Source organism: Prionailurus viverrinus, chromosome B4, assembly GCF_022837055.1.
Source record: "Prionailurus viverrinus isolate Anna chromosome B4, UM_Priviv_1.0, whole genome shotgun sequence".
Taxonomy (NCBI): Eukaryota; Metazoa; Chordata; class Mammalia; order Carnivora; family Felidae; genus Prionailurus; species Prionailurus viverrinus.
In genome coordinates this window covers 139403371-139424923 of record NC_062567.1, presented here as the reverse complement: position 1 = coordinate 139424923, position 21553 = coordinate 139403371, and the positions used below count along the sequence as shown (strand labels likewise).

General features: G+C 58.6%; 2 protein-coding genes across 5 annotated transcripts in view; one reads left to right on the top strand and one right to left on the bottom strand.

Moving 5' to 3' along the window:
• Window positions 1-1789: 1789 nt before the first annotated feature.
• ARSA (arylsulfatase A) lies at window positions 1790-5123 on the top strand. Of its 3 annotated transcripts, none has more exons than XM_047868373.1 (9): window positions 1790-1909; window positions 2358-2595; window positions 2790-3030; window positions 3156-3374; window positions 3449-3618; window positions 3926-4050; window positions 4143-4270; window positions 4477-4579; window positions 4680-5123. In XM_047868373.1, the coding sequence occupies exons 2-9, from the start codon at window positions 2378-2380 to the stop codon at window positions 4997-4999; spliced, it is 1524 nt and encodes a 507-aa protein (XP_047724329.1). In that variant the 5' UTR covers window positions 1790-1909; window positions 2358-2377; the 3' UTR covers window positions 5000-5123. The 3 variants fall into 3 exon arrangements, with proteins under 3 accessions (XP_047724329.1, XP_047724328.1, XP_047724330.1); XM_047868372.1 differs by having other exon boundaries at window positions 1793-1909; window positions 2343-2595; XM_047868374.1 differs by having other exon boundaries at window positions 1815-1993; window positions 2343-2595.
• Window positions 5124-13773: 8650 nt separating this feature from the next.
• MAPK8IP2 (mitogen-activated protein kinase 8 interacting protein 2) overlaps window positions 13774-21553 on the bottom strand; it is a 29627-nt gene continuing 21847 nt past the window's right edge. For both annotated transcript variants that reach the window (XM_047866641.1, XM_047866640.1), the window contains 10 exons: window positions 21146-21427; window positions 20892-20985; window positions 19533-20786; window positions 19196-19271; window positions 18895-19067; window positions 18668-18777; window positions 17917-18021; window positions 17702-17772; window positions 15677-15775; window positions 13774-15251 (listed from right to left, as the gene is read on the bottom strand). In XM_047866641.1, the coding sequence (XP_047722597.1) occupies window positions 15179-15251; window positions 15677-15775; window positions 17702-17772; window positions 17917-18021; window positions 18668-18777; window positions 18895-19067; window positions 19196-19271; window positions 19533-20786; window positions 20892-20985; window positions 21146-21352 (2262 nt within the window). In that variant the 5' untranslated portion in view covers window positions 21353-21427 and the 3' untranslated portion in view covers window positions 13774-15178. The remainder of the gene's footprint in view (window positions 15252-15676; window positions 15776-17701; window positions 17773-17916; window positions 18022-18667; window positions 18778-18894; window positions 19068-19195; window positions 19272-19532; window positions 20787-20891; window positions 20986-21145; window positions 21428-21553) is intronic.

The window sequence follows — 21553 nt, the reverse complement described above, 5'->3', positions numbered from 1 at the left end:
AGACAAGACCAGCACCACTCACTGCAAGGCCCCTCTCCTAACTGTGGGCGTCAGTTCCAAATTAGCAATGTCCCAGGCGTCCAGAGCCACTTCCTGCGCGCTGGCAGGCTGCCCCCCATCAGGGCTCTATCCCAAGCTGACCCTCCTGCCAGCTCCTGCAGCAATGCCAAAAAAGAACTCACATCTCCAAAAGACTCAGACGCCTGCAGAGGCCTGGCTTTGAACAAACATAGCTGGTAGCACACAGACCTTCCCCCTACCTAGAGGTCAGGGCTGGGCTGGCTCAGCGGTCCCGTGTGCGCACACCTGAGCAGCCTCCGGAAACCACAGGGAAAGTGCCAGTCATTTGCATAACATTACAACCACAGGCAGGCTCTTCCCAAGAATAAGGGCAGGTCCTCAGCTGCCTGGGGTAGTTCCCAGCTTGCAGTTAAAAGGGAAGAAAGTGCTTTCTTTTGGTCGACTCCTTTTAAACTCCAATTCACAGCGCCGACCAGCTGTGATAGCTCCAATTACAGGTTCAAAGATTTCTGGGCCATGGAAAAACTTTCTGTCCTGGCCACCCGACCCCATACCGCTCCCACGCAAAGGCCCAGAAACCACCCTGGAATGTGCCACCAAGGGGATGGGTGGCCAGAGACTGGCCCCTTCCTTTCCCCACAACGTCAGCAGAGCCTTGACCCCAACCCAGTGTCCAGCCGCATCTCTGAGAGTTCTTACCCTTTCAGTTTTGCTCCCCCACACCCTCCCCGGTCTTGAGCTTTCACGTTTCATGGCGGCTGGGCTCCAGTGGAAGGAAGCTGTGTTCTGGTCCCCCACCCCAGTCCCCAGAGGCCGAGCCAGGGCCCTATCCACTGTCCCGCTGGCTCCAGGGTCAGGAAGCACAGAGAGCCTCCCCAACCGGAAACCCAGGTCCTAGTCTTCCTTAGGCCAGAGGTCCCACAAGGATGACATGAGTTTGTGGGGGAACCTGAGGCTGGAAGGCTGCCCTTGGCAGTCGGGGGGCAACTGCTGGCTGGGGGCCCCCCATTACTACACTCAGTGACACCCGCCTAGCCTTCTTGGGACGCTCCCTCTCACTGAGACAGCTAAACCAACTGGGGAGCAAAAAGGTGAAGTCATCTGTCCAAGGCGACCCAGTGATGGAGCTTAGTCATCTCCGCAGACAGGTTCTTCCCAGTGTGTAAGCGGGAGGCAGGCCAGACCCGACACCCAGACATGCACACACACCACACACCGCACAGGGTGCACACACACCACACACACACACACACACACACACACACTGACACGCAGACACATGCACGGAGGGGAAAGGGTCTGAAAGAATTTGCAATCTCGTGTTTCGAAAAAGCACCAAAAGTAACGTTGAAGGAAAAGTCAGCAGCAGACGGTTGACTCCGCGGCTTTCATTTCGCTTTGCGCATCCAGCGATGCCCACAACACCCAGGTGCTCAGGTCCTTTCAAAAAGGACCCCGAGTCTCCCAGTCCCGGAGTTTGGGGGCCTCGCCCCGCCCGTACCCGCGCGCCGCCCCAGACTGACCCGCGCCAACCCCGCCAACGGCCTCGGGGTGCAGAGGGGGACCGAGTACGCCCCCCGCGCCCCAGACGCGGACCCCGACCCCGACCCGAAGCCGAACCCGGAGCGAGTCTTAGCGTGAGCAGGCCCCGCCCCGCCCCCGCGAAGCCCCGCCCCGTCCCCGCCCCGCGAGGCCCCGCCTCGTCCCCGTCCCGCGAGGTCCCCGGCCGCCGCGCGCAGAGGGTCACGGGACGCGGGGCGGGGGGCGGGGACCGGGGGCGGGGCGGGGCCGAGGCGGAAGCGCCCGCGGAGGGCACTACTGCCAGCGGTGCCGACCCGCCTCTCCTCCGCCGGGTACTGCCTTCGTCCAGCCGCGCCAGATCCCGCGGGTCAGTGTCATGTGACTTCTGTCTCAGACCACGAGCCTGAGCCTGCGATCTCTGGTGAAGAGGGTCAGGTCGCCTGAGAATCAGGTGTCCTGGTCCCCGAGGGTCTCCAGGGAGTTATATCCCAGGTTACGGTCTCCTGGGTTCTGTTGGGGTCAGGGGTCTCCGGAAAGTCCGGAAGTCCTCTGGGACTTCAGGAAGGGAGTTATCTGGGTCCGGGAGTATTTGGGTCTGGGGTCTCAAGAGGGGGATAGTGCCTGGGTCTGGGGTCTCAGGGGAGAGGTAGTGCCTGGATTTGGGGTCTCAGGAGAGACATAGTGCCTGGAGTCTCAGGGGAGGATAGTAGCGAGATCTGGGTTCTCAGGGGAAGATAGTGCTTGGATCTAGGGGTCTTTGGGTTAGAGCTCTCTGGAGCCAGTTTGCTTTCCTTCCCAAGGGTCTCTTGTGATAGGCCCATCTGTGCTGTGTGCCATGGTGGTACTGTGGGCCCTCGCTCTGGCCTTCGCCATAGGCCTGGCCACTGCTGGCCCACCTAACATCATGCTGATCTTTGCTGATGACCTGGGATATGGGGACCTGGGCTCCTACGGGCATCCTAGCTCCACCACCCCCAACCTGGACCAGCTGGCCGCGGGGGGGCTGCGCTTCACCGACTTCTATGTGCCCGTATCTCTATGCACACCCTCCCGGTAAGTGAGGGGGCCAGGGGAGCCCATACAGCATCTCCCAAATTCACTCTGGGCTCCTGTGGGGGAGCCAAAAGGCTCTGTCTCTTTGGAGAAGTTCACGTTTCTCGCTCTTTCTCCCCTATCTTTCCTCCTCCACATGTCCACTTCAGCCTTAGTTTCTCTCTGTCTCACGGACTCTGTGACTTGTCCTATAGGGCTGCCCTCCTGACCGGCCGACTCCCAGTTCGGATGGGCCTGTACCCTGGAGTTCTGGAGCCCAGCTCCCGAGGGGGTCTGCCCCTGGAGGAGGTGACCCTGGCTGAGGTCCTGGCTGCCCGGGGCTACCTCACAGGGATAGCTGGCAAGTGGCACCTTGGGGTGGGGCCTGAGGGGGCCTTTCTGCCCCCCCACCAGGGCTTCCATCGATTCCTGGGCATCCCATACTCCCATGATCAGGTAGGAACCTCCAGGGCCCTCAGACACCCTCCTACCTACCTCCTAACAATCCCCTTCCCCTTGACCCCTTGAGCCCTTGAGCCCCACCCCACAGCCCAGACTCCTCAATGGAACTGCTCCGCCAGGGCCCTTGCCAGAACCTGACCTGCTTTCCGCCATCCACCCCCTGTGATGGCAGCTGTGACCAGGGCCTGGTCCCTATCCCGCTGTTGGCCAACCTGTCCGTGGAGGCACAGCCCCCCTGGCTGCCTGGACTTGAGGCCCGCTATGTGGCTTTCGCCCGTGACCTCATGGCTGATGCCCAGCGCCAGGGCCGGCCATTTTTCCTGTACTACGCCTCTCACGTGAGTGACCTTGACCCACCCCCCGGGGCTGCCCCTGACTCCTACCCAGTGCTAACTCCTGTCTCTGCCCACAGCACACCCACTACCCCCAGTTCAGCGGGCAGAGCTTCTCGGGGCGCTCAGGCCGAGGGCCATTCGGGGACTCCCTGATGGAACTGGATGCAGCGGTGGGGGCTCTGATGACAGCGGTGGGGGACCTGGGGCTGCTCGGAGAGACACTGGTCATCTTCACTGCAGACAATGGGTTTGCTGACAGGGCGGCAGGGGGTGGGGAAATGCTGGTTGGTCCCTCACCGCGGGTCACTGGGGTCTTCCCATCCTGACTACTGGCTGAGGGCGTGGTAGGATAAGGGTGTCTGGGGAGATGCTGGCTGTATCACGGTGACCTACAGGGCACGTGGGAGGCTAGGGGCCACGTGCTGGTCTTGGCAGGACACAGAGGGGACCCGCGCATGCTGGCCGTTTTTATGTATAGCATGTAACTCTGGGGCTGGGGTCACCAGGGGTCACCCTGAGCTCCCCATCACTGACGACCTCCTTGTGTGTCCCAGGCCTGAGACCATGAGAATGTCCCATGGCGGCTGTTCTGGCCTTCTTCGCTGCGGGAAGGGGACCACCTTTGAGGGAGGTGTCCGAGAGCCTGCCTTGGCCTTCTGGCCAGGCCACATCGCTCCCGGTCAGTCTTAGCCCCCCCCCCCCCCCCCACGAACCCCTGGCCCCACTTCCCCCACCCTGGTGGCACATGGAGTGGTCGTCCTCTGCCTCCAGGTGTGACCCATGAGCTGGCCAGCTCCTTGGACCTGCTGCCAACCCTGGCAGCCCTGACCGGGGCCCCTCTGCCCAATGTCACCTTGGACGGTGTTGACCTCAGCCCCCTGCTGCTGGGTACAGGCAAGGTAGGGCCAGCAAGGCTGAGACCCCGGCCCCCCCGCTCCGCCCCGCAGACCCTCTGGCGAGTGGCCTCCAAGTGGTGCTGCCAGTGGTGTTCCCGGGTGGGCCAGGGGGCAGCAACGCATCCGGGGCCCAGGCTGATGGCTCTGGGTACGTGCACACCAGTCCTGGAGGGCCCTGCCCACCCCGTGATCCCTGACTTTGCCCCCAGAGCCCCCGGCAGTCTCTCTTCTTCTACTCGGCCTACCCAGACGAGGTCCACGGGGTCTTTGCTGTGCGGAGTGGGAAGTACAAAGCGCACTTCTTCACCCAGGGTAATTTCCTCTCCCCCAACCCTGCCAACCCTGTTGTTGCCCCAGAGCCTGGTCCCTCCTCTCGCCCTTGCCCTTTGCACAGACATGCCCCCCTCCCCAGGCTCTGCCCACAGCGACACCACTGCGGACCCTGCCTGCCACGCCTCTAGTCCTCTGACTGCCCACGAGCCCCCGCTGCTCTTCGACCTGTCTGAGGACCCTGGTGAGAACTACAACCTTCTGGGAGGCGTGGCTGAGGTCACGCCCGAGGCGCTGGAGGCACTAAAGCAGCTTCAGCTGCTTAAGGCCCAGTTTGATGCTGCCTTGACCTTCAGCCCCAGCCAGATGGCCCGGGGCGAGGACCCTGCCCTGCAGATCTGCTGTCAGCCCAGCTGCACCCCCCGGCCATCCTGCTGCCACTGCCCAGAGCCCCAGCCCTGACAGCACTGGTGCAGGCCAGCCGGGGCCCCTCGCCTGACCCGGGCACGTGATGGTTGACTGCTGTGGTGCGGGTGTGTGGAGGCAGTTTGTACCTGATAATGCTAATAACACCAGCTGGTACTTACAGGTGTGATAATTCCTCTAATCCTCGTGATAACCCCGAGTTAGGTGCTGTTCTGCCCGTGTTACAAATGAGGAAACTGAGGCATGGAGCGATCCAGCGACTTGTCTGAGGTCACCCAGCCAGGAAGAGGTTGGGCTGGGATCTGAACCCAAACATCCTGGCTCCGGGAGCTGCCCCACAACCTTTGTGATTGTATGTGTTAGTGCATGCAAGCTTGGGTCCTGAGTGTGAGCATATCCCTTCATGCAGAGCTGTGCTGAGTGCTTTTGTGTGCCAGGAACAGGGTGGGGTGGGTGTGAGGTGTGGTGGGCAGAAGACCCTGAAGTTGCCAAGCCCCCGTGAGCACCAGGTGTCCCTTGGAGGAAGCATACCTGGAGGCTCAATAACCGGACTGTGGGCTCTTAGGAGAAGCCTGTCTGAAGGCAGGTGATGAGGTGCACATTCCAGGTGCAGATCAGGGGAGATAGCTCTTGAGATGGACCCCGGGCCCTGCCTCTGCCCCTTCCAGAGCTCTGCATTTTCCGCTTTCCCACACACACTTCCTGTCTCCCTCCTCCTCCTTTGACTTCAGACAAGCGTTCTCCACCCAGAAAAGACAGACGTCAGGTTTGGTTCCTGCTCAAAACTCTGCAGACTTCCCATCGTGCTCAGAATTAAATTCAAACTCACTCCCTTAGAGTGGTCCCGTACCCTCTGAGGTCTGCCCTTCTCCCCACCCAGTACCCCTCATCCCTCAGGCCTGACGTGCTGGCCTGGCTGTCCCCCTGTGAGGCCAGGAGAGAGGACTCACGCAGCAGTGTGGGGCCCGTGCAGAATCACCCTGTGTGTTGCCGACGTCAGGTCCCGTGTGCCTCCAGAGCCGCACTGTAGCCTATGCTCCCTCGGTGTTGGCTCAAAGAGAAGAGCGTTGTCTGGGTGGCCAAGGTCCAGAAGGCAGCCGTCCCCTTCCCTAACAGACCCCCACCGTTCCAGTGGTGGTCAGAGGCCCATTGAGTAGGAGGTACGTACGGGCTCTCCCTGACCCAGTCTGAGCCAGTCACAATCCAATGCAGTGAGTGGTCCAGGAATGGCATGTAACTAAGAGTCCTGGTCAGTGAAAGGTCGGGGCCAGTCTGTCAGGATCCTTGGGTCCCCTCCAGCATTCCTACTCTGGGGCAGTGAGGGTGGAGCAGTGCTATCGCTGCCCCTGACCAGACATCGTGCAGCTGCTAAACCAGTGTCCCCAGCCACCTACCTCCTAGAGCTCACAGTATAATAAACCCTACCTGTTAAAGCCAGTGCTTGTGGGTCATGTTACTTTCAGCCAAAAGAGGTCCTGCTGGAATGAGACGAGTGAGTGGGATGTATGGCAGCCACGTGTATGAGTGCACGTGACCTGGAGAGTGAGCCTATGGTGTCAGCTGCAGAGTGCTGAGGCCCACTCTGTGTTCTCCATGTGGCCCTCCCATCATGTCTGGTCTGGTGCCGCACTGACCATGCCCCAGATCCCACGGTGTCTTAGGGCTGCCCCCTCAGGGCAATGGTTTCCTTGGGGGCCCTTGCAGCCGCTGACGCCGGCATAAGGAGGGCCCAGGTACACGTGTGGTCGGAGTGGAGGCACTGGCCCCAGATGGGCGAGGCGTGCCGCACCCCTGCAGCCTGCAGCTTCTCCTCCAGCGGGACACACGGTCACCTCCAGGTGCCTTGGTTTCAGAGTGAGGACTGAGAACTGAAGCAGGCACCGTCTGTGCATGGCATCCGAAGACCAAACACTCAACAAGAACCACAGAAATGCTAATGCCCAGGCACGACACCAGGCCTGCCGCCCACCTGGGTGAGGAGCACGCTTTGTAGTTTATCCGCCACCCAGTGCTGTGCATAGTGCTGGGGTGCAGATTGCCAGAGGGGACCCACCCCTCTTCCCAAGGGACGTGAGCATCAACCCTGAGATCTCAGGCTGGATTTCCAGCATGAGAGGATCCCTCCTCCTGTGGGGAGGGTGGGTATGTGGGCTACTGCCTGGGAAAGGACACTAGGGAAATTTCAGGAGCTACAGGTGCTCTCTAACTTGAGGGTGGAAACATGGTGCACACTTCCGTTGTCACATGTTTTTTATACTTTGAGAGAAATGAGAATTTAGCTGGTAAATAGCACAACGGGAGAGTACTTGGTCCTATAAGAGCATAATCATGAGAGGATGCAGAGATCATTGAATACATCAGGGATGCTTCTCTGTTGGCGGAGATCTGAGGAGGGTGCTGAAACCCACCCTCCGCACCCAAGGCTCGAGAGAGAAGCAGATTCACTCACTTGGTCACTACTTTTGATTTTGCTCTGATGCTTTTGCAGAAATGCTTGTTTGGCATCGTTTCCGCTGCTTTAGTGGGAGGCACCCTCCTCATACAGTCTTTGTGCACACACATGCCCGTGTTTGTACACACACACTTGCAAACATGCACACATGCACAGAGACGCACACATACTAGCACATACATGTGAGCACACACAGGCCTGCACACATATTCGTGCACACACCTGTCGTGGCCCCAAATGCTGTCTGCACCATCCCTGCATTTCCCATTCTTCTCTGCTATTGTTAATTAAAAAAACAGCTCCTTTTCCTGTGAGCTGAAGATTCATCCGTTCACCAGACTGGCGGCTTTCCATTCCCACAGAGTGACTTCCTCAGGCAACCCAGTCTCTTCTGGAAGGAGCTATGTGTGTTTGGAACCAACAGAACAAACACATTGGTGCTGCAGTTTCCCGTCAGGTGCGTTAGGAAGGAAGAGGAGGTGTCTGGAGCAGAGGAGCGCCTTCAGGGAGACCACCCCTCCCCTCCATCACCCACTCCTTACTCTCCTGTCCCCCAAGTGACCGGAAGGGGGAGCAAAAGTGACAGTTCGTGGACTGATATTTAAATTCGCCTCTTCCCTGAATGTTTTTAATCACAAAAGGACCGTGCACTTGTTAGAGCTCCCCAGGCAATGCCTGCAGCCACAGTCCAAGGTAAGAAACACTATCAGGCTCTCTCTGCTCACACAAATCATGTTCTAACCGTAACACTAAGTGTAAACTCACTTTGCTGCACCCTGACAGTGCCTGTCCAGTGGGTCCTGTCCAGTGGGTCCTGTCCTTGACCCCAGGGCTGGTTAGCAATAACAGAGGGAGGGGTGCATTTATTTATGCCTTCCCTCAGCCTCCTTGGTTCCTCCTCTGAGTGGTCACAGCCACAGGGGTGAGGTCTGACCTCTCCCTGCCCCAGCACAACACACCCCACAGCAAGGAGGGAGGACGGAGTCTCTCTCCTCAGGTGGTCTCAGAAGAAAGGGACCCAAGGTAGAAAGAGGGGTCTAGGGTGCCATCTGAGCTGACAGGCAACCAGGGCCCTGGAGGGAACAGGTGGGGGGTGGCCTGGCCCAGGATTCCACAGCAAGAATGGAAACACTTTCTCGTCACTTTGCAAACCCTGTAACGTGATGCCCAGAGTCTGCCCTCCCCTCCCCAGCGAATACCCAATGCCCTACTGGGACTGCAGCCCCCTCTAACCCCAAGGGAAGGACAGTCAGTCCAATGACCCTGCCCCACTCAGACATGGGTCTCCAGGTGCGGGGAACCCACAGAACACGAGAAAGGGGTCGGTCCATCTGCCCACAGCAGAGCTGCTGCCCATCCATTCCCGAAGTAGCCCCTGACCCTCTGGGGCACCCCTTGTCTTGCCTTCCTTTCTCCCCTGGGAGTCTCCAGCACCCCCCCCCAATAAATTTCCTTTTGGTTAAGTTATCAAGAGTTAGTTTTTATAGTTTGGTTGTGACCACAAAATGCTAACTGATACAGAAAGAAATTAAATACTAACCCCCACCCCCATAATCCCAGCAAATGTGGGCTGGCGGAGAGAGGACTGGTCCCTGCCATCCAGGTCCCTGCCAGAGATTCAGTATAATGTGCTGTGTTTGAGGTAGCAGATGGGACACTGCTTCCTGGAGACATGAGGCACAGCCCTGGGGGCCCACTTGTGCCCACCCTGCCACCCCTGGGTGGGGGGCCTGCCTGGGAGACGAGCTGTGTCTGAACAGCATGACCTCCTCCGTCTCCTTTGCCACCCTGACTGGACAGGTCACCTCCCCTGAGATGCCCCCCCCCCCCATGTGGGCTGCATAGTCCAGTCCCTACCTGGAGGTCCCTGGGGAAGAACGGGGCACGTCCTGGTGGCTGGTGGTACTGAGCCCGCTCAGGCTGGCCCCCTTCCCAGGAGCTTCCTCCATGCCCCTCTGCTGCCCACAAATGCAGGGTGGTCAGCCTCCTCTGCGTGTAAGCCTCATGCAGGATGCCCCAAAGGAGCGCAGGTCGTGCCCTCCAGGGTCAGCATGTTCTGTCTAGATGAAGGCATGTTCTGTCTGGTTGAAGGATGTCTAGTTCTGGGCCCACCGGGTGGTGAGTGGGGTTCTGCAGGGGTGGGGCCTTGCACAGGGCAGGGGCCAGGAGCCAGCTGCTCCTGTCTGCTCCAAATCTCATGAAGAAATAAAAAATAAAATCAAAGTTCTCCTTTTTGCCACCAACTCAAATGAAGGCTGAGACAGCTTTGGGTAGACCGTTTTATCCTCCTCGCTGCAAAGTCCTGCGCATAAAAGGACTTCATTCACAGGTGTGAGGGAGCAGTAGCAGTGCAGCTGACCTTGGATTTGGTGGGTGTGACCTCGGGAGTGGAAGCTAGACATGTGCCGGGTCCTGTCTTCTGGGTTATGTGCCAATTCCACAGGACATGATCCATGCAGGGTGGGGGGCTTGTTCGGGGAGAGATTCCATGCTATGTGCCAATTCCCACCCCCACACACCTCACACTCGTGCAGGTCCCGCCACACCTGTGTCCACACCTGCAAGCCAGGCAAGGCCAGCTCACGGCGGCGGTTTTGGGGATGAGGAGCCCGGTGCCCTGGCTCTGCTCAGCACCAAGGCGGTGTTCCTTAACATCACCTCTGCAGAGAGAGTGCCATCCACGTCCCATCACCCTCATCCTCGGGGGTGGTCTTGGATCCCCACCCGGCACTTGGAGGGGGGGTCTTCCGCCAGGCTCCCTGGTCATGGGGTTTGCCCTCTGTGCCTCTTTTGAGGAAGTCAGAAACACTGCTCAGCTTGAGAGGCTCAGAAGTTGGGGGCAGGCCTTCTGACCTCAGCTGTGGCTGGCTGGGCCATCCTAAAAGGACTTGCTTCTTCACTCTGCTCTCAGCCTGCCTGTGGGCTGCACACTCCTGGGGCAGCTCTCAACTGGTGGGGGCCAGGAGCCAGCAGGTAAATGTTCCTGTTCCCCAGCCTTCAGGTGATGGTTCGGGGAGGCCTGGAGTTTGGGTCTCCACCAGCTTCTCCTCCCCCCAGTGCCTCTCCCCTTCCCACTCCTCACCAGGGCATTCAGTGGGGCTCTTGCAAGACCAGCTGCCTGCCCCTTTGTCCGTACTCTTCTTCTGGCGTGAAATGGAGCACAGCGCCAGGAGGCACAGCAGCCTTCAGGCAGTCATGAGGACAAAGACCAAGCACCCAAGACCAGGACCAAGGGAAGGAGCCTGCTATGTTCCAAGTAGCCTTCTTCTAGTAGCCAAGCCAGCCTCCACACCTCGTACCCTGATTGATCAGATCGGTCTCCCTGGTGTTTTCTCTTAGAGCTGAATGCTTTGCATCACACCTATTATATGATCTATTGTTGAAATATTTTCATTGACATCCCAAAATAACTGTGCTCTCTATATGCAGAATGTAAAATCCAGGGTGGATGTATGTTTGTTGTACTTCAGTAATTATATATATAAATCTATATATATATAGAGAGAGAGAAAGGAGACTAGAAAAAGTACACCAGAATATTAGCAATAGTTGTCTTTGAGTTGATATGAGAATTTTTTTATCTTCCTTCTATTTTCTGCAGTGTCCAAAATTCCCATAATGACCGTGTGCTCTTTATAATGGAAAAATAACACTTTAAAAAATAGACAAATTCTATTTTGAATAGTGTTTATAAAAATGATAATGAGCACTATGTGATGAAGTGCTGTTCTTGGCCTTGTCTGCGGGGCAAGTTCATGGAAGCCTCATCAACATCCAGAGATGCGTACTTTTATTGTGGTCCAATAACCTTTCTTGTTTGCGTTTAATTAATATACCTTTACTTTTGTATTTTTAGTTTTTCTGTAGATGCTTCTATTGCACTTGGGAGTCTCTAATAAGCACATATAATACTTGAAACAATTAAGACAAGTTCATACAGGAAGAAAGGAAGACAAGCCGTGAGACCGCCCTTCTTCACGTTCACTCTTTTTTCTTTTTTTTTTTTTTTAAATTTTTTTTTTCAACGTTTATTTATTTTTGGGACAGAGAGAGACAGAGCATGAATGGGGGAGGGGCAGAGAGAGAGAGGGAGACACAGAATCGGAAACAGGCTCCAGGCTCTGAGCCATCAGCCCAGAGCCTGACGCGGGGCTCGAACTCCCGGACCGAGAGATCGTGACCTGGCTGAAGTCGGACACTTAACCGACTGCGCCACCCAGGCGCCCCACGTTCACTCTTTTTTCTAACACAGGTTCTGCGCGCTTTTTTCCTACCATAGCATAACAAATGTTTTCTGGGTTATTACTTTTTTCATACCTGTCCGATATTTCAGTTAGGTAAGTATACCTTAATTTAGCTGGTCAAAATTTAGATGTTTATGCTTTCAACATTTAAACAAGAATGAATACAAAGCTTTTCGTTTAGAATGCTATCCTTAGCCTGGTTTCCAGAAGTCAGAGCCATGGCATTAGAGTCTTAGCACACAGGGCTCCAAGGACTTCAGCATGTGTGCACTGGGCCCCCAGAGGACAGGGGGCATCAGCCACGCCCCTGCTGTCTTGGACTCACATTCCACAGCCTCTGCCAGGGGAGCAAGCAGGAGAGACCCCTAATCCAACTCCAAGGCTCAGGGTCCCCCAGCACCCAGGAGGACAGGTCAGCCGGCAACATACAGAGGACAACAGATGACCACAGGAAGCTCAGAGGTTCCAAGGGCAGAAATGGGGTGGAGGGACTGGGGCCTCAAGAGGGGCAGGAACAGGGCAGTTTTGATAGGGAGCCACTGCAGCTTAGGAGGGATAGTGTCTGCTGAGGTTTCTGTTTAAAAGCATGGGGTTACAAGTGCCAGTGGGTTCACAGATGCGGGTTGGGGCAGGAAGCCTGGAGGAGGCTTTTGATGCACGGAGGTATATAGGCGGACATCAAGGTGGTTTGATCCAGGCAGAGGTGGGGGGATGAAGGGGCAGACTCAGGGGTGACGGGGTGGAGGTGAAGGCGGCTGCAATGGGGTCTCTAGGGCAACTCTAGTTCAGGTGCCCGAGAAAAAGTGTAAAACCCAGAACACAGTTAACCGAGAGCAGGCGGGGAGATGCTCATGTGAGTTCTAAGTGTCCACAGCCCCTCCTGAGCTGTCTGGGCCCTCTGCACCTCGGTGCTCTCATTAGGGTCATTGCATTGACAGTACTCTGCAAAGCCCCAGCCCACTGACCAGGTGAAGGAGTGGCTTCCAGTGTCAGCCGGGATTGGTGAGTTAATGTGTAGCACACGACTGAGCCAAGTGGTCTGCTCAGAGGCAGAACGTTGGAGCTCTGTACAGGGAAGGCATTGAGTCCAAGGGAAGAAGCCAGTGAGAGAGAACCCAGGATGCAGCCAGGGATGGGGTCTACAGCACAGCTGAACTAGAGGAAACCCTGAGATTCAAGGAGCAGCTGGAAAGGGGAAGAAAGACGGGCAGGTGCAGGAAAGGAGGTCAAAGAGATGGAAGAAAGATGGGCAGGTATGGGAAGGGTCCTGCTAAGAGGGAGCCGTTCCAGATAAAGGACACCCAAACGTGGCCAAGCTGGAGGGAAAGGTTAATGCTACAGAAAAATGGGGAGATGATTTGGAGGAACTGAGGTGGAGGTGTGGGTGGGCATGTGGTGCCTTTCCTGAGACGAATGAGGACAGTGAGCACGGGTGGGCAGTGAGGACAGGAGGGCAGTGAGGGCAGGAGGGCAGTGAGGACAGGAGGGCAGGAGGACAGGAAGACAGGAGGGCAGCGAGGGCAGGAGGACAGTGAGGACAGTGAAGACAGAACGGCAGTGAGGACAGGAGGGCAGGGCATGGAGAATTCCCACCTGAGTGAAGGAAGAGCAGAGTGCAGGTGGGTTGGGGGGGGTCCTTTTGGTGATGCAGCCAGAGGATCTGTGGGTCATGCTTCCGTGCCCAGGTACATTAGGGTGCAAGTTTCAAACATACACAGCTAGGGCTCTCTGCCTCATCACAACTCAGTGGGAAAGTCTCCTCACAGACATTCTACTTGGACTCTCGACAGTAGAGCTGAAACGTTCCCGTGTCCTGGTTTGTAAGCTGCGTGTCCACTGCGCAGCTAGTCCCTGCTCTGTTGGTGGGGCTGTCTACATACCAAAGGTCCGGACCATTTATTAACTCTTATTTTGAGTAGAGGCGTGTGATTTTTTTAAGTCTGTTTATTTATTTACTTATTTATTTATTTACAGCACGCGAGTGGGGAGAGAGAGAATCACAAGCAGGCTCTGCACCGTCAGCACAGAGCCCCATGCAGGGCTCAAACTCATGACCGTGAGATCATGACCTGAGCCAAAATCGAGTCAGATGCTCAACCAGCTGAGCCATCCGGGCATCCCCACAGCATGTGGTTTTCATAGACACTAGTTTTAAATTTATATGCAGTGAATCTGTCTAACCCTCCCATCACTCACTCTCATTTCATCACTTGTCCTGTAATCTTCCTAGTGTTGGTTGCACTGGTCTGGCTCTGGGGGAAGGACCCAGACCCACCCTCATGAAGGCCCCGCCTGTCACGCTGACCTCAGCACCCCAGATCTGGGGCTCACCTGGGGACCGGGGACAGGAAACCCATTCTCCGGCAGATAGTATCTACAACCAGCTAGAGGCCTAGTGACAAATAGCCACATTTCTTCTTCTGGGTTTCTGTGAAAAATTTTTTCAACACCAATTTTAAGATTGAGACAGACTGACCCCCTGCTCTCCCTCTCACACACTCACAAGCGTGCATATACACCCATGGGCGCACGCGCGCACACGCACACACACGCACACACACTGATCTGAGCTATACCAGCTCCCCCATGTGACCACCCCCATCCTGGAGCTCTGGTGTGGACAGAAGAACACACAGGTATGACCAGTGCCCCCTCTCTTTCTCTGGGCCCAGCTTCCTCCCTGGCCAATCAAGCACATTTGGGGAGAATCCCTAGGAAGGTCCACGGCATGATTTTGGAGAGTACTTCTCACGGCTCCATCAACCTGGAGTCTCGGGCCCCACTGCCAGGGGCAGCTCCCAGTCCCTTATCTGTGCCACCGTCCCCCAGAAACAGCCAGTGTCACACCAAGCAGAGAGTTTATTGAGGCGCTAGACTGCGGGGAGTGTGTGCAGCGGCGAAGCGGACGCTGGTGCGACCAGGGCCAGGGCGGGCGCCCTCCTCCTAGCGTCTGGGGGCTTGGGGTAAGCATCCAGAGCTACTCCTAATCTCCCCCAAGCCCCTTCTGGGGAACCCCTCCCTGCTTCCCCCTGAGCTCCACGGAGGGCAGTATGGGGGTCCCTCTCTTTGTCCCTGTGGTCAAGGATGGGATAATCCCTTGAGATTCACTATAAAAATTAAAATTCCTTTATAAATCACAGGGGAGGGGCAGGAGGGGATCACCTGGGAGCTTGGTGCCACTGGCCGCCTAGAGCCTCTCCTTCCTCTACAACCCTCCCAGTTCTGACCCCAAGTAAAGAGCAGAGGGTGAGAGTTTGCAGGCACAGAGAGGGGCAGAGACAGAAACAAGGAGATAGGAGGAGGTCAAGGGGCAGATGAGGGCGACACAGAGAGAAAGAACGGATCGGAGGGAAAGTGGAGAGGTGCGGACTCCTCCCTCCCGAAGCCCCTGGGGAGCACGGAGGAAACCCCCTGGACGTCAGTTCCCACGTGCCCCCAATCCAGTTCTTGCCAAAGCCGCAGTGGCTTCTTGAGACACGCCCAGCCCCAGCTGCACCTGCAGCAGGAGACCGGTGGCGGCTACTCCAGGTAGATGTCCTCTGTGGGGCAGGCGTACTCCAGGTGCTCCTGGTAGTACTCCAGGAAGGCGCGGCTGGGGGAGAGAGCGTCATCTACCAGCCACTCGGGGCCACCTGAGTCACCCGCACCCCCACGCCCCAAGTTCTCCCTCCTCACCCACCTGGGCCTGCCCATGTCACCCCTGGCCCCCATTCCTCAGCTCTCCAGGCCCGTGGGGCAACATGCCTCTTCCACCCCCAACACCCTCCCCCTAGGCCCCTGCCCCACGTCTGCAAACTTGCTTTCCACCAACTTCTTCCAACTCTCCAGCTCTATGGCTCCTCATCTGGCCTTCCCCTCACTCCTGTACAAACCCCCCACCCCGTGCCAGGCCTTCCCCACAAACCTCACCTCCCTGCCTGTCTTCCCAGCCCTACTCTCCCCACCCCCCGCCGGGCACTCACGCACCAGTTCTGCGTCCCACACGCCCCCCAGCCAACCCTCCCCACCCCAGCTCACCCCACACTCTGGGCCACGGGCCTCATGGACTCCTGGGACACAAAGACGTGGCAGGCAAAACGGCTCAGCAGAGGGTGTTTGGTGATGAAGCCGAAATAGCTGAAGGGGAGTTGGTGCAGAAGAACGTGAGAGCACACACACCTCAGGCCCCCCTTAAGATCTGGAGACGAGTCGGGGACAGAGGGCTCCGGAGGAGAGTAAGGGGAGGGGACAGTGTGTGGGTCACAGGACTTCAAGATTTCAAGGTGACTTTTTGGGTTCTAGGGCAAGCACAGCGCTCGGCACCTAAGAGGAGTGAGTGGCCTGTGCTACTTTCTCCACGACAGGGGTGCCCCCGCCTCCGTGGCTCCCCACCCAGAGCACACAGCAGGGCCTCCTTCCTGCCCTCTAGATGTGAGTCACGTGAGCCTGCACAGTCCCATCTCTGGTCCTGCAAACTCTTGCAGCTCTTCTCTGAGCTCTGATTCGGGGCATGGCGTTGGCCCTCAACCTGCAAAACCCTCTTCGTGGAGAGACACCTCCCACTCTGGTTCTGTCACAACCTTTCAGTCACCGCCCCAACTCTTCCCTGAATCTGCCCTGTTCTCTTCACGAAGACATTAACGAAAGTTACTGTCCAGAGGGAGAGCCTGTCAGAGCCCCGCGGCCTGAGTCTGGAGTCTCCCCCACTGTGGCCCATCCAACCCACATCACACTGGATTGGGCTCCTGTGGTTCTGCCACGTGGGAATCCACATGACAGTGTCACGGCCAAAACAACATGCTCGTGCTGTCGGTGAAGAGCCGCATCTCAAACGCCGCGTTCAGTCGCATTTATCGTCACCCGACGCTTCGATGGGGCTACCGAGTCCTGGGCACCACCCTCAGCCCTTCCTGTTCTCACCTCACATAAACTTCACGACAGCTCCGTGAGGTCAGTGTCCTGTTCTACTGTCTCTAGATGATGGAAATGAGGCGCCGAGGCAGTCAGAAACCTGCCCAAGGACGCACGGCCAGTCTGTGGCAGCGCAGGAGTGCTTGTGGCAATCTGTGACCTAACAAGCCACGTACTCCAGTTTCATCCGGCACATTCCGGACCCGCTGCCTCCTTCACAAGGAAATGAGATACCCCTTCGCCTGACGCTATTTCCTCAGCGCCTCCTTACCATGAAGGACTGCGCCGAGTTCTGGAGTAATACGTATTAGGAAGGTCTGGGCCAGGAGAGCAGCTCCTGTGTCCCCTCCCCTCCACCCACCACCTCCACTGCTTGAATCCTAAACCACTGGTCTGACCATCCTTCTCTCACGGGCTTGCACTTGGGTCGTGTTTAGGTGTCTAGACCTGAGCTTGTGGCGCATGCAGTCTCCCTCCCGGTAGTGCCACCCTCAGCCCGCCACCCGTGCAGATGTGGCCTCCATGCAGACCAGTCCTGTGGTGCCCGAGCGCCCTGCTGTTTGGTCTGAGCCCTGACATTCTATCCAGCTCTGCATCCTGACAAGCCAGCTGGTCAACCCAACTGAGTCACATTCAGTGACACCACTGCAAATGGGATGAAATACAAGCTCTTTGACAGAGTCAAAGGGCACGGGACTCCTAGTGTCCCTCCAGCCTCATTCCAGCTGTTCCCCAAGACACCTAGTGCCCCCCACCCACAGCCTTGGCTCAACTGGCTCCCTACCAAGACCTGCCCCATTACTTACTTGTCTTCCAAGGCTCACAGAATGCTTTCCAGTCCCCACCTGAGTCCCAAGAGAACTCATCCACCTCTCTACAGGTCTGCTCACTGGAGCCCCATAGCGACATCTGCCAGGCCCCGATAGATGCTTCTAGTGCTTACTTGTCTATGTGTCTGTTTCCCCACCCAGACCAGATGGGAGCTTGTTTTATCCATGTCTCCTGAGCCCAGTGCAGAGTGGGCGCCATGTAAGGGCTCAACTCACAGAGCCACGTGGCTGCAGGCGGGGCAGTCAGGGCGGTGGAGGACGGGACTCATAGAGGGGCGGCCCTTGGGTTTTATGGGGACTCTGAGGAAGAGAAGGCTCTCACCAGCTGTTGCGGGGATGGCAGCCACAGAAGGAGATGTTCTTCATCTGGAAGAAGTGGCTGCAATGCTGGAACTAGAGCAGAGGCGGCAGGTGTCTGCCAAGTTAGACGGAGGGCCTGGAGCCACTCCTGGCACCCCTGCCACCCTCCCTCCGTCGGACCCTCTTGCCTTAGCCCGTCCCCAGCCTCCCCTGTGCCTCAGACCCCTACACCCCCACCTCAGGTCCTCCGCTTAGACTCAGCTTGACCCCCCGAAGGGAAATCTCAAGGTCACAGGAGGCAGGAGGACGCAGGTGGACCGTCAGCTTCCGGGCAGTAGCAATCTGGGGAAGAAGTTAGGGAGAGAGGGTCTCAAGGGCCTACAAGGGTGTCTTCGTCTCCCCTTGGTGCAACATTTGCATTATGGATGAACGCTCTTGGCACTGACTCTCGAACGTGTGAGCCAGGGGCCTTGGCCATTCATTAGGCTCAGGACCACCTGGTCACCTCTCTGCACAAAGCCTGCCATTTCCTTCTGTTCCTCCGGACAGGACCACAGCTCCCACCACCCCCGGCCTCCTCACTGCCCACCCCACGAGCTGGATGGAAGTTCTCAGGCACAGGGCCGTCCTGCTCTTCGGCTGCTTTTCTACTCAGTCACAGGACCAGTAGAGGGCAGGTGCTCATTAAATGTTGACTAAGAACAAATGAGGGAGCAAATGACGGAGTGAGAGTTGGTCTTGATTTGCAGACAAAAAGAAGACGGACTGCAGGAAAGTAGAGGTCCCACTGAACCCGCCAAGAGACCCCAAGGTGCTGGGAGGCAGCTGCCAAGCTCTGCCCTCTGACCAGGCCTCTGAATCAGAGCTGGGATCCCTGCCCCCTGAGGCTCCCAAGGCCCCACCTGAACCCTCTGTGGTCAGAGGCCTGGGGCCTCCAGAGGCCGTGCAAGCCTACAGGACTGAGGTGGACCCCTGCCTCCAGACTGACCTTCTGCATGGCCGCACACAGGATGCCATTGCCCTGGTGACAGGGCACCTCTACAGAGCCCAGGAACTGCACATCGAAGCGCTCTACCCAGCAGGGACTCCGCTTGCTCCCTGGAGGGGTGGGGAGGGGAGGGGAGTATCATAAGGGGTCTAGCTCAGACCAGTGGTTGGGGGGGAGGGGAGGAGGGCGGCTGGGTAGCAAACTACACCTCGGGGATGGGACCTCACCCAGCAGGTCCTTGGCAGGGCCGGGCACCGCGTGGGCGTAGAAGGCAGGGAAGACCCCACGCTCCCCTGTGCGCATGTTGAAGCCACGGAACCAGAAGTCGTCCTCCTCGGCCTCCACCAGCACCGGGTCATCCACATCCAGCTCCAGTTCATCCGGATGGCGGGGGATGAACCTGAGATGAGGTCGGAGGTGGGAGATCACTGGAGGAGGGGCAGCACTGGCTGGGATGCGTCCCCCCGGGCCCAACGGTGTCTGCAGACCAAGGTTGGGGATCACTGCCGGCACCTGAGGAGGCAGTACCTGAAGACGGCCCGATGGGTTTGCTCTCGCTCCTCCCCGTTGACCAAGCAGGAAAAAAGGCCAAAGGACTCGGTGCCTGAGTGACAGAGACAGGGAAAGACAGACTCAGAGGTGGGAAAGGAAAGTACTTGAAGGCCTGGCCAACTTCCTCCCCCCAACAGTCTGCTGTAGGTCGTCCCGAGTCAGGGAGGGAAAGGGAACCGGCCCATCGGGGCGAGGAGGAGCATCAATCCCCGCAGGCGTCCCCGCCCTGTGAGGGACCTCAGGCTGCCCTGGGCGCACTCTGGGGACCTGCCTGCTCCCCGGGACCGTCCCCCTCCCCCCACTTCCCACTCACTGGAAGAACGAGATGTGCTGTTGACAAAGACATTGAGGAACTTCTTGGAGAAGGTGAGGTCAGGGCTGTCTGGGGAGGCGTCCTCCGGGCCCTGACCGCCACTCAGAAGTGCAGCTGCTGTCTCTTCCTCGCTGGCCTCCCCGCCGCTGTCCTCCTCGCTGGCCTCCCCGCCGCTGTCCTCCTCGCTGTCCTCCCCGAGGCCAGCGCAGCGCCGAAGGCTCACCAGCTCTAGCTGCGTGTGCTCGTCCACCACCAGCGTGTACTTGACCGCATCGTACACCAGCGAGGCGTCCAGCGGCGCGGCGGGGCCCGCGCTCCGGCCCCCAGGGGGCCCCGCCTTGTCTTCAGTGTCATCCTCTTCCTCTTCCTCCTCGTCGTCCTCCTCCTCGGAGCAGGCGGCGGAGCAGGCGCGGCCGGGACGGGCGCCGCGGCCCGGAGCGGCCCACAGCGGCGTGATCGTGTCGCGTGTGGGGTTGCTGAGGAAGAGGCAGGGCCCGGGCTGCGCAGGGCCAGGCCGGGGTGCCGAGGGCACGGGCGGCGGCGGCCCGCACAGCGTCTCTATGTCCACCAGCTCCACGCCGCCCGGCCCCGCAGCCGCCTCAGGGGCCTGTGTGGCCCCGCCAGCCGGCGACACGGGCTCCCCCGAGGGACGCGACGCGGGGGACAGACACTGGCCAGGGCAGCGGATGGGCGAGGAGCCCTCGGAGATCATGCGGCTCACGAGGTTGCTGAGCAGCCAGGGCGAGTCGGCGTCCTCGCTGAGGTCTGGCTCGGACTCGGACCCTGACTCGTACTCGCTGTTGGTGTCGTCGTGGCCCACCGGCAGGAAGGCGGGGCGGCGCGGGGGCTCGCACGGGGCCTCGGGCTCGGGCTCGGGCTCGGAGGCAGGCGACGAGGCCTCCTCGATGGAGTTGGTGAGGTGCGAGGAGCGGCCGCTGCTGCTACTGCCGCCGTCGCTGCTCAGCTCCAGCTCCGTCTCGGAGATGGAGGAAATCATGCGCCCCAGGCGTGCGGCCCCAGCGTCCTCCGAGTCGGAGCCTGGCGACGACAGCTCCTGGCTGCTGCGCCGGCCTCCGCGGCCCCCGCTGGAGCGGCTGCCCAGGTCGGCCTCGATGCCAGGATCTGACGAGGGCGAGGCCCCACAGGGCGCGGGGGGGCCAGCCGGCCGGTTCCCTTCGCAATCGCAGCCTGGGCGCACAGGCGACTGTGCCCTGCAGGGGCTCGCGTCTGTGGGCTGGAGGGGGGCGGGTGACTCTGCCGAGCAGGGGTATATGTCAGCAAGCCCACCCGGTTCCCTTCCTCCCTTCCTCCCTCCCTCACCTCCTGTGACCCCACCACCAGCACCGCCACCCCGCTAACCTCTGAGGGGCTCCTGGGGAGGTGAGCACAGGACTGTTTCCTGCCAGGAAGCTGGAGGCGCTGGGGCAAAGCCTCCATTGTTGTTCAGGGAGTCCTGGGGGGGGGGGGGGGGGGGGGGAACAGCAATAAGACAGTGGTGCCGAGGAGGGTCTCCAGCTCTCAGGGGTAGGACAGGCTGTCATGGGGAGCAGAGTTCCAGATGGTGGAAACCCAGGTTTAGTTCCAGGGTGCTGTAGGTGGGTCTGGATGCTCACCTGGGCTCCCAGTGTAGTCAGGTGGAGCGTGGTGGGCCGATTCTTGTGGGGCTCCTCCATGGAGGGGGAGGGGATCAGGGCCTCCTCTGGGGCAGGGGCCTCTAAGCCAGGGCCTCCTCCCTCCTTGCCCTCCCCTTCTCCTTCCTCCTCTTCTTCCTCCTCCTCCTCCTCTTCTTCCTCCTCCTCCTCTTCATTGTCATCGATCATCTCAAACTCCTGGAAGTCATCCTGGAAGGAGCAGATGGGGTGCGGCTGCTCCGAACGTCCCAGGGAGAGACTGTCCTGCAAGAAGGAGGGACAGGCAGAGCTGGGCCAGAGCTCAATAGTGACTGGGGGTTCCAGGTGCCAGGAAAGGGGAAAGCAGAAAACTGAAAGTTAAGGGAGAGAAGACTCCAGTTCACTCTGCTC